The sequence below is a fragment of the Squalius cephalus genome, assembly GCF_949319135.1.
Source record: "Squalius cephalus genome assembly, chromosome: 12".
In the NCBI taxonomy this organism is placed as follows: Eukaryota; Metazoa; Chordata; class Actinopteri; order Cypriniformes; family Leuciscidae; genus Squalius; species Squalius cephalus.
Window position 1 is genome coordinate 38,509,462 of NC_137133.1, and position 13,697 is coordinate 38,523,158.

Here is a 13,697-nt window from a genome sequence, read left to right on the forward strand (position 1 = left end):
ATCTGCTGATGCTCATCTACACATTTATTTTTGTGGATATATCAACTAATTAGTAAACCAGAATCTCACTTCTGTCAGGGATTTGCTTGACAAGTATTTGATGTATTTTTCCTCGGCATCCCTTTGGTCAAATCATGCGCACTGATGCCCAGGTCTTCAATATCTCAGATTTATTTAGAGAGATTTGCTAAATATTCAATTTCCAGGTTCATCATCACTTTATTTTAAATGATCACAGCTCAAGTCTCAGCAAGCGAACAACTCATCTTTATTTCAATTATAGACGCGCGTCGGTACCTTTAATAATATCCAGAAGCAAAAGCTAGTTTATGTTGATAGAAACATAACTACCAATAATCCATAATTTTGCTCAATTCAAAACCCTTTCCATTCCCTTCACAATCAAGACGCATTGCAAGTTTTGAACAAAGAAAAACATGTTTATTGGCCTTTCCAAAGTAACTTCATGACGTCAGGATGGATGTTGACTCCACATCACAGAAGTTCAGCCGTCCACAGGTTTAGTCCAGCTGGATTCATAGAGAGAACACAAACAGGTCAGTTTTAGAAGTCAAACACTGGAAAATTAGTAAAAATAATTAAATGCAAACTCATGTCAGCTTGATAAACTTCTGAACATCATAAACAAATTAAGATGCATGAATGAATTGCAAGAAAATGCATTAATTGCAAGAAAAATGCTTGAATTTATTGCAAAAAAAAAAAATGCTTGAATGAATTGCACAAAAAAAGCATGATTGAATTGGGCTAAAATGCATGAAATAAAAGCACGGCTTGCCTTGACGAAGCCGATGTCTTTAGCGTACTGCCTGAAGCACTGACGGCACATGTTGAGTCCGTACTTGCGGATCAGACCGTGTCGGTTGGAACAAACTCGGCTGGAAAACAGAACAGAACAGGTCAGAATAGAAATGCATGCAAATTCACAGTAACGTATTAGAATTATAAAATAAAAATGTGCATTTCATAACTAATTTGACATGACAAAAAAACAAAAGCGATTAATGTACTCATACACATTAATCAATCCTTCATTAGCTCCTGGCTCAAGCTTTGTGATTGAGGTTTAAAACGCATTAATACAATTATAATTACTTTTAGATTAATGATCTGCAATCAGCCTTGCCTCTTAAAAGTCAACTTCACCCTGTAATAGGAGATTATGGGCAGAGATTCAGACTTCTACAACAGCGTTTGATTTAGATTCTAGATGCACTAAAACTTCCCAAAACATCCGCTTTTCAAGATTTCTGAGCTAATGCGATGCTAGATTTAAGGAGCAAATGATTTTGAGACAAAGGTCTTAATGATAGCTTTGTTTAAGGTAATTAAACAGTTCATCCACAACAGAAGAATATGTAAAAGTATGATAACTGGGGTAAAAGACAATTTACGTGATAATAAACAGCTTACATTGTTGACATGGTTAGATTCAGATGGTAAATATTATAAATTAGGAGTCCATCTTAGAGATAATTACCATAATTATTATAATGAAACCATCATATTTAAAAATTATATTATAATTCATTGTTACTACTGTAAAACCATATTAAATTATGGGATCTACCTTGAAAAGTTCTTTTTTTAAATATACATATATTTTTCTGTATGTTTAAAATCTATTTTTATATTAACATCTCAATGACTAAATGTATACATCTATACAAAAACACCTTAAAAAAGTACAAACTTTGCTTAAGTAACTGTTTTGAACGAGTATTAACTTGGACATTAGAGAATACATGATTTTAGCATCAGTTTCTTATCCCCATGATCGCCACCTCACACACTCATAATATTCTTAAACCACTTTCTTCACACACAATCTGTTGCTCCATCGATGTTTAAAACAAACACATATGCCTATTGTTCTGCAATCTTACACTATGGCAGGATTGAAGAGCACATTGTTCTTAAGGTGTGCCTTCATTTCACCCTGTACATTAATTTAATGACACGAAAGACGTTAGTTATGCGTTGTAATCGTTCTTAACGCTGAAACTTATTCAAAAACACTTATTTGACAGAAATAACGCCTCGAGAAACCCCTATTGTTGTTTTCCACATCTCACGCCGAACTCCGGCGAGCGGGAGGCGATGCGCGGCCGCCATGTTTGTTCGCATGTGCTTCACATTCCTGAGGAAATAATAAACCCCCGCCGGCCTGAGCGAGCCGGGCTCCCGCGCTCCCGAACCCTTCACACTAAACATGCGGGAGAAGCAACACTGACCAGGATCGGGATCCCTGGCCGTATTTTCTCGGATGACTCCAGTAGAGCTGCTGATGGCCCATCTCGTCTCTCTCGATCGGGATGTCGAAAAGGAAGTTGAGATCGTGCGCATGCGCAAAAAATACGCTCTTCTTCTACGGAATGTGAAGCATCCGGTGTCAACATCGAAGACTGCGACGCGTAGCGACTGATTAATGAAACCGTTAGATTCTTTTTTCTTTTCTTTTTTTCATGTCCGTGTATTTATTTATTTTTTTATTTCGTGATATTGGTTAACGAGATAAATGCAGTAAACCATCATTATTTCAAAATAGGACTTCAGCTTCCATTTCTGCATCCTTTCTAGTGTCATGTCACATGCCAGACTTTTTTTTTATTATTTAGATATTGATTATTTATGTGATTTTTTTTCAATAGAAAAATAATCTATTATAATCTGTTTTGTGATTGTATATACACAGTTTTATTTTATTTATTTATTTATTTATTTATTTATTTATTTTTTTTCGGGTGAATGTGGAAAATGTCTTTACAAGGAAAACAAATGTATAATTAAATTAAATAATTTTGATATATGTATGTATTATTCCAATGAAAGTAATAATAATAATAATAATAATTAAACTTTTATTGTTCAACTTTTTATTATTTGGGGAAAATTTCATATAAACAAGAAAAAATGATCCCAGATCCAAGCCAAATTTTATTCATTTTCTTCAGGATTATTGCACCAGTCTGGAGAACATTGTCAATAAGAAAGCAAGAAAGACTTGACATATCTTTAATGAATATACAGGGTTTTTTTTTTTTTTTTTTTTTGATGTATTAAGATGTCAATTCTATAGGCTATATTGTATACTTCAAAAGTTCGTTGGATAATAAAAAATAAAAATAAAAATATTATCTTTAGCCTTTATTTTGCAGCCAAAACCCTAGTAAAATATCGCAATAAATGTTAAATGAATATCTCCAATTATTCTGTCACGCATGTCACTGAAAATGCGTTTCGTCATTGACACCAACACTAGAGTTCAACAGTCGGATTCAGGAAGTAGAAACTCCATTCATATTCTCCATAAGGGAACTGATTTTGAACGATAACTTATGAACATTTAAAGACAGACAGCCCTACTGTGAGCTACGAGGTTCTTAATCGATTGTATTTGCTTCTATTGAAGCAGCATCAGCCTGAATTATTTCAGCTTATTTTTTAATCATTAAACAGCTGAATTCTTGGTGAAAAACTACATTGCCCATAATGCTATACAGAAAATTACACCAATCAGTGAGTCGAACAAAGCAACACGCGCCAAAATAGCTTTTAGCTCCGCCCACTCCCATGAAGAACCAAGCTCAAATAAACTTAAAATAATAATAATAAAAAAATACATACATATATATGTTGGTTTTTTGTGTGTGTGTTTTTTAAGTATATATATATATTTATTTTTTTTTACTGGATATATATATATATATATATATATATATATATATATATATATATATATATATATATATATATATATATATAAAATCAACATGAGAAGTTTTATTTTTCTATCGTTTTTAATTCGATAATGTTGTTTGCAATGCTTCATGGGATTGTAGTTCTTTCCCTCACTAAAGCTATTACACAGTCCTTTCAAAAACTTTTTTTGCTTCAAATTGTTTGAATCAGTTTTTGCTTGTTTTATGGCTTATAATGCTTTACAAAGAATTTTTTTTAAATCCCTATGGGGAAAATTAATGGGAAAAATAAAGAAAAAGTGGGCGGGGACAAATGCACACTATATGTACTGTGCAGTAGGCTATTCATAAACCAGTAACAGCTATTATTTGAGGGTACGTTTGAACAACAATTATGTACTAAAAAACGTTTTTTCTTTGCGTTTTTCGCATACAGACGACAACGTTGTCGAAATGGTACCCTTTCGTGGATCCGTGAAAACGATTACACATGCTGTATTCTGCTGCCAGGCCAGTAGGTGGCGATGTCACAAAGAAACACTACGCGCCTTTAGACTGAACACATAAAACACGTGCGCATGACGTCACAGTTTCACAAATTCACATTTTTGTAGTTTACACTGAGACAATAACGGTATCGTTGTATTAAAATCGCACTTTGAAACCCGTTTTCAAAAGTTTGCGTTTGCAGGCCCTCAAAACGCAGTTGTCGCGCAAATGAACAGCCAAAACATGTAACGTTTTTCCAGTTTTAGTTGAAAACGGTGTTGTGTAAATGGGTCCAAAAGTAATAAACGTAAATGTGCTCAAAAACAAAAGCGTCTCCGCCTAGTGGTTGCGACGGCAAACTACACAAAAAGCGTCATGTATTTTTAACTATTTAATTGATCTCGCGAAAAAAATAAAATAAAAACGTATTTAACTCTACAGGTAAAATCAAATAGATTGAATGTTTCTGACAAAAAAAAATTTTGTTAGGTGCAATTAGACAAATTAGTGGGAGTGAAATGACTATCATAATAATCGCTAAATATGTCAAGTCACGTTTATTTATACAGCACTTTTTACAACACAGAGTGTTTCAAAGCAGCTTTACAGAGATTACAGGAAAATAATGCAACAAAGTTTTGTTTCCAGAAGAAAATAGCGTCACTGTACAGCTTAAGTAAGTTCAGTGATGCTTCATTTTTGTTGTAAAAAAAGTTATTAATTTAGTTAATATATATGGAGAAAACCGTGATGTCATCGTCCAGCTCAGTTCAGTTCTCATATAATGGTGTCAATGCTGGCAGATCAATAATATTGTTGAATATTAAATGAAATGTGTAATGTGTGTATAATAATATGAGCAGTGCATGAACTATTTCCCTCAGAAGTGTGAAATGCGAATTGTGTGGGGAATGTGACATCATCAGGCGCGCGCTGACAGCCGAAGCCCCCCAGAGGTTTGGTGAAACTGTGGGAGCCTGAGCAACATGACACACTTGAATTAAAATGCGCTTTTTATGTGGATATGACAGCCGCCTTACATGCCTGCATCAGCGGTGAGGCTTTTATTCTCTTTACGTGTCTGTTTCTCGTGCATCTGAATGCGGCAGCCCAGTATTCTGCCTTACACATCGATAGCAGCAAAGCTAACTAGTGTCAAGTGCATCATCAAAAATACACACATCGGCATGCATACACATGCATCGATCATCTGCCGTTTGAAATGAGGAATATTAACCAGATATAGACGTGTTAATGAATGCAGTGCAGTGTTTTTGCTTTTATGTGTTTTTCTGGCACGCGCAGCTGCTTGCTTTAGCTCGAGCATGAAGCTGCATTGAATGCATGCGTGTGCACGAGCTTCCGTCATACTTTCTTTTTTTTTTTTTTTACTTTAATCAGTGCATATTTCTGCAGTCAAACTCTTTGGCTTTTATGAAGCTGTAGAGTTAGTGAACAGTCACGTAGATGTGTTGTAAACATGGGCTCATTCCTCCCGGACTGTGGTGTGTGTGTGTGTGTGTTTATGCGCCGGACCGTGGTTGTATTTCCCGCAGGTTTATTAATAGCCGAAATACGAATGCATGGTTTGACATCGATCAAGGCACTCAGTGTTTTCTGTAGAAATCAACGGGCGTTTGTCCTGCTGACTCACTGCGTCTGGTAGGAATTGTCTGAACTTGATTGATTCAACATGTTTCACATATTTTTGAGAGGTTCAAAATATAGAGTTATGAAATCAGAGAGGTTTGTGTGTTGCTGTAGGTCAGATCATATTGATCTTTCTTTATCTTAGACAGGGTTTAATGGCCAGATTAGACATTGACAGCACAGACCAAACAAAACATAGAGAGTCAGTAAATGAAGCTACATAATATAAAGTATAAAATGTGGAATCTTCCATTTGCAATAATGACTTTCTATTGCTCTCTCTTTCTTAGTTGTCACATGTAATCACATGTAAGCTTCAATCATTGACCACTGTTGCATCTTGCTGTTTTTCTTATCTCTTGCCATGAGTATTGCACTTGTACAACTGCATAAAGGGATCGTTCACCCCAAAAATGAAAATTAGCCCATCATTTACTCATCCGTATAGGCGTATATGACTTTCTTCTTTCAGCCGAACACACAATCAGAGTTATATTAGAAATTATCTTTGTAATGGGAGTGAATAGACCCTGAGTTTTTGAATCCCAGGGGTTAATAAAGGCCTTCTGAAGCGAAGCCACGCGTTTGTGTACGAAAATTATCCATATTTATGACTTTATAAATCATAATCAATGGCTTCTGGTAACGGCCAGACGTGAGTCTAGTTCGAGTCGACGCCTCTCACGGTTCAAACAACAAACTCAAGCTCCTCCCACATTTTTGTTTTTAAAATTTCCTTTTAGACTTCTAATTTATGACCAGTGTTTTGTTTTGATCGATCCTCTGCGCTTCCACGATCATCAATACATCATGGTACAGGTCAGAGGTCACGCCGGAACTAGACTCGCGTCTGGCCGTTACCAGAAGCCATTGATTATGGTTTATAAAGTCATAAATATGGATAATTTTCTTACACAAATGCATGGCTTCGCTTCAGAAGGCCTTTATTAACCCCTGGAGCCGTACGGATTACTTTTATGATGGATGGATGCACTTTTATGGGATTCAAAAACTCAGGGTCTATTCACTCCCATTACAAAGATAATTTTTAATATAACTCTGATTGTGTTTGGCTGATTTACACCAAGGATGGCTTGATGGTGAGTAAATTATGGGATCATTTACATTATTTGGGTGAACTAACCCTTTAATCTCAAGTTAAAAATAGTTTCTCTTTAGAAAATAATTGTTAGAGCTCTGTGTTCATTTCCATTCTGTACCTGTGCACAAGATGATTATAATTAGGGCTACGTTAAAAAATCTTGAATTGTAATTTTTACGAACTGATATCGATTCTTAAATCCCCAGAATCGATTAGTCTGTCCTGTTTTCAGTTGATTAATGAACGGAAATTGTAGCGCGCCTCCAGTCCAATAAATAGCAATAAGCTTTGTGCTTTGAATATGAAACTAAGTCTCAGATTTCAAACACGTAAACCGATCATCTCCGCTTTAATACCAGTTACAGCGAGAAATAAACATTAATGATCATCAGAAGGAATGTTGGAAGATACAGAACAAATTACTGAAATCAATCAGTGTTTCAACCGCGGAAAGACGTCTATAAAACAGCTTGTAAACAATATGCCATGTAATGTCACGTTTACCTCATAAAACATATTCAATGAGCATAACTCTTTAGTCGGCTATAGGAAGATGAATTTTGGGGAGCATTTTGCTAAATATATGCACCATATTACACATTATTAATGTTCTTAATATTTAATGCATGTTTGAATAAATCCACCAAGTTGGCAGCCACCATTTAAAGGTTTATATTTCAAAAAATGAATTAGAGTAGAAATACAATTATGTAATTGCACAGTTAATATTATAATAAAACTTCCTTGAGTGTATTAAGTGTTTACAAATCAGTTCATTTTAAACTTTAATATTATAGTAATGTAGTACAAATTGACTCCATGTATTGTTTACAGCATTAGAGATTTTTTTCCCTTGGGAAAATTTGCCATGTATTGTACCTGATATATATATATAATCCAAAATAATTTATATCGAATTGAATCGGAATCAAATTGAATCGTGAAATTTGTGTCAATACCCACCCCTAATTATAGTGCCATGTTACAGAGATCTGTTTACATGTTTTCATCAGATTGTAGAGTTTAAACATTTAGAATTGTGTTGAATCTTTTTAGATTGGCGAAATTCTTCTGTATTTGAAACACGATACTCTATATTTTATTGTCTGCAGTTTATCCATGCTGCACTGTTCTGTTGTAATCTTCTAATTAGCAGCTCTTCAGGTTATATCTGCAGAGACCAGTAATTAGGTCTGGACCCCTGTGAGTTTATACTTCAGTTGCCTAAGAATCTAGGGCCACGTTTGTTATATTAATACTGTTAATCTCATCCTCCTTCTTATAGAGAAAGGTTTGATGGATCAGAATGTTGTAGATCACAGATGTTGTTGCATTTGAAATACCATCGTTTTTAATGTGCAGCCATAAAATTAGAAGTGATCTAAGAATATGCCACTTGATTTTTCAGCACATAATCCTTTCTTGTAAGTTTTAGGAGAACAATGCTTTGCAGAGTTGTATTTGTGTGTGTACTTTGTCATTTTATGTAACGATGCATGGCTTTTCAAAGTTACAAAATCTATTCCATTGTTTACAATGAATATTAAAGTCCCCCTGTAGTCAATAATTGTATCCCTTAAAACTCATATTTGATCAACAAAATGACAAATGTAAAGTTTTTTCCTTAATGCTTTAAAATATCTTGACTGTAACTCGACACCCTTGCCTCATTTAGTATGTGTGGTTCTATGAATATGCAAATGAGCCCCGCCTCCACTCACTCACTCAGCTCAGAGATCCACTGGTTGACGATCACACGTTGATCTGATTGGTTACAAGGTAGTTTGTGACGTCAGAAACACCAGCGATTTCAAAGCGTGTTTTTGAGACTGTCTTTGGTTCACTGCAGTTTTAAGGAGGAAATACTCAGCAATGCTGTCGACTTATGAATTTACACATGGTTTGTCTTAAAGCAGATTAAAAACACCACATATAAACAACATTAAAAGCATGATTTTCACCACATGGGGACTTTTCATATTTTAATATTTTTTAATAATATGTTTAGAGATATTAAACTGAATGCACACAAAAAAACAGACCATGCTAATTAAAATCATTCTTTCAATTTATTTCCCGCAGGTTATAAAAGGCGACCCATTTGCCTCTGAGAAAATGCCTTATGGGAAACGCTATCATTCGAATACATTCCAGAATTAGAGGACCAAGAATAAGCTGCATTTTCTATGATAACATTTTGTACCCAATCTGCTGGAGCAGACCTTTTTTGCATCGCCAACCTGCCGTCCTCGTCTCCAGAGTCGCTTCACCGACCGTCCCGCAGGGCGACTGCCTATCATGAGATTCCGAATTTACAAGCGAAAGGTGGTAATACTGACTCTAGTGGTGGTGATCTGTGGATTCGCCGTCTGGAATAGTGGAAAGGCGAAGAAGGCAAGTGCCGTGTTTCCCAAGGATTTGGAGACAGGTAAGCGTAGCAGCGCCGCTGGTCAGGTGCAGGTAACGATACCAGTCACCCGAAAACCCGTCAACGAGACTCTACCGGAAAAGCAACAAGTAGTCGCCAAGCCCGAAGTAGACAACACGACTCTCGTGTACCGAGGGATCGTGTTTCAGCTCAACTTTGACCAGACCCTAAAAAACGAGGAAAAGTTTCACAACGTGCGTCAGAAGGACGACCTTGTCGTCGTCATTCAGGTTCACAACCGCCCCGAATACCTGCGGCTCTTGGTGGACAGCTTGAGGAAAGCGAAAGGAATTGAGAAAGTCTTGCTGATATTCAGCCATGACTTCTGGTCTCCGGAAATCAACCAGATAGTCGCGTCTGTCGATTTCTGTTTGGTCCTTCAGATATTCTTCCCCTTCAGCATCCAACTTTATCCTCAAGAGTTTCCCGGGAATGATCCCAGAGATTGCCCTCGAGACATTTCCAAGAAAGATGCCTTAACGTTAGGCTGCATAAACGCAGAGTACCCGGACTCTTTCGGCCACTATCGGGAAGCCAAGTTCTCTCAGACCAAACATCATTGGTGGTGGAAGTTGCACTTTGTGTGGGATCGAGTCCGAGTGTTGAAGGATCACCAAGGACTTTTGTTGCTCATCGAAGAGGACCATTACCTCGCTCCCGACTTTCAACACCTTCTCAAAATGATGGTGTCCCTAAAGAAAGAACAGTGTCCTGACTGTGATATCTTGTCTCTGGGAAGCTACGGACACACCGGCTACTCCAGCAAAGCCAACAAAGTGGAGGTGAAAGCATGGAAGTCCACCGAGCACAACATGGGAATGGTGTTGAACAGAGAAACGTACCAGAAACTCCTCAGATGCACTGATGCCTTCTGCACCTACGACGACTACAACTGGGATTGGTCGTTGCAATACCTTACCGTGGCTTGTTTGCCCACGTTTCTGAAGGTCATGGTGAGCGAGGCGCCTCGCATTTTCCATGCCGGTGACTGTGGCATGCACCACAAGAAGTCGGCTTGCATGCCGACCAGCCAGAAGACAAAGATCGAGAACATTCTCCAGAGCAGCGGGAACCAGTTGTTCCCAAAACAGCTGCTCATCACAAAGAGACTCCCTTCGTCTGGAGCCAAAGGACTGGCTCCTCACGTCAAAAACGGAGGTTGGGGAGACATCAGGGACCATGAACTCTGCAAGAGCTACCTTCGATTACAGTGACTTTATATTTTCTCCTTTTTGTTGTTTTTGCATCCTCTAATGAAAGCCTTTAAGAGTTCTTTATGGACTACTTCTTCTTATTGCCTGTTTTATTGAAATATTCCAAATAAAATAAAAGTATGTGACGTTTGGATTTGGTGGTTATGAGCATCATTGAAGTATTATCACTGGGGAAAAAAAGTGTTATTGTTGTCACTCTTATGTCTATTATTAAAGACTAGCATTTTTGTGCCATTTCAAAGACAACATTTGTATATATGATTTTAAAATCTGCAAAAGCATGACCTTTCTTATAATTATGTATATGTGTGTGTGTATATACAGACCTGCAGACAGTGTGCTTTGGATCATTAGGGGCTTTTGCACTAGGTAGTTAGTTGTAAGAACTCAATTAGAGGAACTAGCCACCAAGGTTGTCCCCCAAAAACTAAAGTTTCCCATATAGTGCCATTTTTCCGGTTGCATTCGCACCGCCAGTAGGAACTCTGAAGTGACGTAACTTACGACATGCCGTTCTGGTGTGTGTTTCCCGTACACAGGCGTAACTCGCAGCTTCACTACAATAGCACGATGCATCGTTGAAGAAAACAACTAGCTAATCACGACTGTTTCCCGAAGCCGTACTGTCGCAAACGTTGGTTAATGAAATCACACGTGGTGTTGTAGTAATAACTACTGTTAATGAATCTGTTTGAGATTGAATTAACGCTAGATGTTTTGCTATAAATTGCAGCCATGGCATCTGAGGACTATTTCTCATTTTATTTTACTTTATTTCCAGATTCAATCATAGACTCGTTCTTACGCACTAGAGCTCGTTCACACATGCGCACTCTTCAACAACGACACTTTAAATCTCTCGACAAACTAAAAAACGTAAATGACTTTTGTACGTATTCTAAATAAAAGATACAGTTTGTACTGAAGGTCAGCTTGCTTATTTTGCTCAAGATAAAGAGTCCACATGTCATGCAAACAAGAAACTGCTTCTAACCACAGGTCGAGATCTGTCGCTCCAAACGCACATCTTTTGCGATCTTGTTTGCGATTGTTCGTTGGAACGATGGTTTCGGGAAACACAGACTCGTTGAACTGCAGATAACGACAGAACTCGCGACCATAGTTGGCTAACGATTTAACGACGTTAAAATATCAAGTGTTACGTTATTCTCATGATGTCGGAAAAAAGAAAACATGAAGGAAAATTGACAGCTCATTCAGTCAAACTGATGGATAAGCTTTATTTATAGGCCAACCTTATGATTTGAAATGATTAGTTTCAGTCTTTTTGATTGGAAGTTCCCCAAACCGGAAGTGCCACCCATAATTCAACACGCAGTGAGCTCGTCAGGAATAAGGTGGATAGGCTATAATCCTTGTTTACAAATGGCGGGTGTTTCGCCTGCGTTCGGCCAATCAGCGTACACTTACGTCACTGGTAGTTCCTATTGTGCTGGGTTAGACCTTACTCTAAAGTAGGAGATAATTTAGTCCCAGAAAAGGCGTTTCTATACGTAAAACTGTTCCCTGTTCCAGCGGTCGAGCGCGCCAAAGCGCGCGTACTTCCGCCATTAGTTACAGGAACTTTGAAAACATTCCTCTGGTGCGAAAGCCCTTATAATTCCACCTTCTGTTCAAGATTACGCTGGGCTATTTTTGATATGCAGATGAACTATTTTCTATTTGCTTGAATGTGACTGACCGTTTTCAAGGTGTAAGGTTGTGCTTCATATTGAACATATTCCAGTATTAGAATGGTTTTGAAGCTTTTGCAAGACATTAAAATTGCATTGACTATCTTGCAGTCCTCATTAGCCCCTTATAGACGCTTTGTACTATTTACACAAGCTTTGAAGATCTCTGGCCTCAATCTTTACACATCCAACACAGTGTGTGAAAGGAAAGCCTTCGGAGCTTTATAGTCGGCTTGTGGTTTTACGTTTAGTCCATTTGACCTGGGTTGTTATTATCGTTAACTAAAACCATAACCATTTTCATTACTTAAAATAAAATGCAATACAAAAACTTAAACCCTATTGGCACTAAGTGAATGGACAAAAACGGTTATTCTTCCAAATGTTTTTTTTTTTTTTTTGTGTGTGAGTGCTTTAACTTTTAACTAACTGAAATGGTACAACAGCCACAGATCTCCCTTTGCATGTTTGTTTATTAAACATTTTTGACATTTAATAATTTTATGATGTTTCCAACTCAGATTTTATTTATAAAGCACTTTCAAAACCATGAGAATGGACCAAAGTGCTGTACATAAGTCTAAAATACATAGAAACATAAAATAACATCAAAACATGACACAGTTTCAGCTACCAGTAAGAGTTAGTTTAACACAGATTTAATCATAATGCTGTTCTCATAAGATATGTTTGCATTCAAATATGCGAATTTAACTAATGCTTAAAATTGGAATATCGCATAAATCATTTGCGAATAAAGCCGTGTTTCCGTCCCATGTGTGTAAGAGAAAAATCATCACTTCCAGGAAAATTGGCGCACAATATCTGTACTAAAAATGGAAGTTGCTGCAATTGGGCTCATATTACTGTTAGGGGTTAACAGTTTAGGACCCAAGGACCAGATGTTTGAAAGAAGACCCGGAGTCAGAATTATAAAAAATTGAAGAAAAGTTTTACTGAAGATAGTTTGCAGTTTCATCAGCAGAAGTCAGCTTCAAGACTCACACAGGAGTTCGTAGGCCGCCCCGCTTACAGTTACAGAGATCACAGCAGTTATACCATTTCCAAGGTCTAAGCTACGTCATTGCTTACAGGCTGAAGGATTCTGATTGGCTAAGAAATTCATAAACATAGTAATTTTCCACACATATGCAGACAGACTGAAGCATATCTCCATAGATTATGCCGCTGACACTCGGACCCTGAAGTTAGGCACGTCGTGACCTTCCAGGTCTCAGATTTGGGATGCTGGGTGCCAGCATGTCCCGAACAACAACTCAGTCAATCTCCAATAATGCCAGTGGTTCCTTAACCTGTAAGCAAGAAGACTAACACACACACACACACCGACACACAGCTTTCCAAGGTTGGATTTGGCCAGGCTCTAACTATAAACAG

At 37.3% G+C, this 13,697-nt stretch overlaps 2 protein-coding genes across 3 annotated transcripts; one reads left to right on the forward strand and one right to left on the reverse strand.

Moving 5' to 3' along the window:
• Nucleotides 1-419: 419 nt before the first annotated feature.
• rps29 (ribosomal protein S29) lies at nucleotides 420-2,375 on the reverse strand. Its single transcript, XM_079888990.1, has 3 exons — nucleotides 2,256-2,375; nucleotides 800-899; nucleotides 420-530 (listed from the first exon to the last, which is right to left on the reverse strand). Exons 1-3 carry the CDS (start codon nucleotides 2,315-2,317, stop codon nucleotides 522-524), a joined length of 171 nt encoding a protein of 56 aa, XP_079745116.1. The 5' UTR covers nucleotides 2,318-2,375; the 3' UTR covers nucleotides 420-521.
• A 2,731-nt stretch (nucleotides 2,376-5,106) lies between these two features.
• Nucleotides 5,107-12,402, forward strand: mgat2 (alpha-1,6-mannosyl-glycoprotein 2-beta-N-acetylglucosaminyltransferase). Of its 2 annotated transcripts, none has more exons than XM_079888860.1 (2): nucleotides 5,107-5,266; nucleotides 9,046-12,402. In XM_079888860.1, the coding sequence occupies exon 2, from the start codon at nucleotides 9,262-9,264 to the stop codon at nucleotides 10,603-10,605; it is 1,344 nt and encodes a 447-aa protein (XP_079744986.1). In that variant the 5' UTR covers nucleotides 5,107-5,266; nucleotides 9,046-9,261; the 3' UTR covers nucleotides 10,606-12,402. The 2 variants fall into 2 exon arrangements, with proteins under 2 accessions (XP_079744986.1, XP_079744987.1); XM_079888861.1 differs by lacking the exon at nucleotides 5,107-5,266 and adding an exon at nucleotides 5,334-5,873.
• Nucleotides 12,403-13,697: the final 1,295 nt, after the last annotated feature.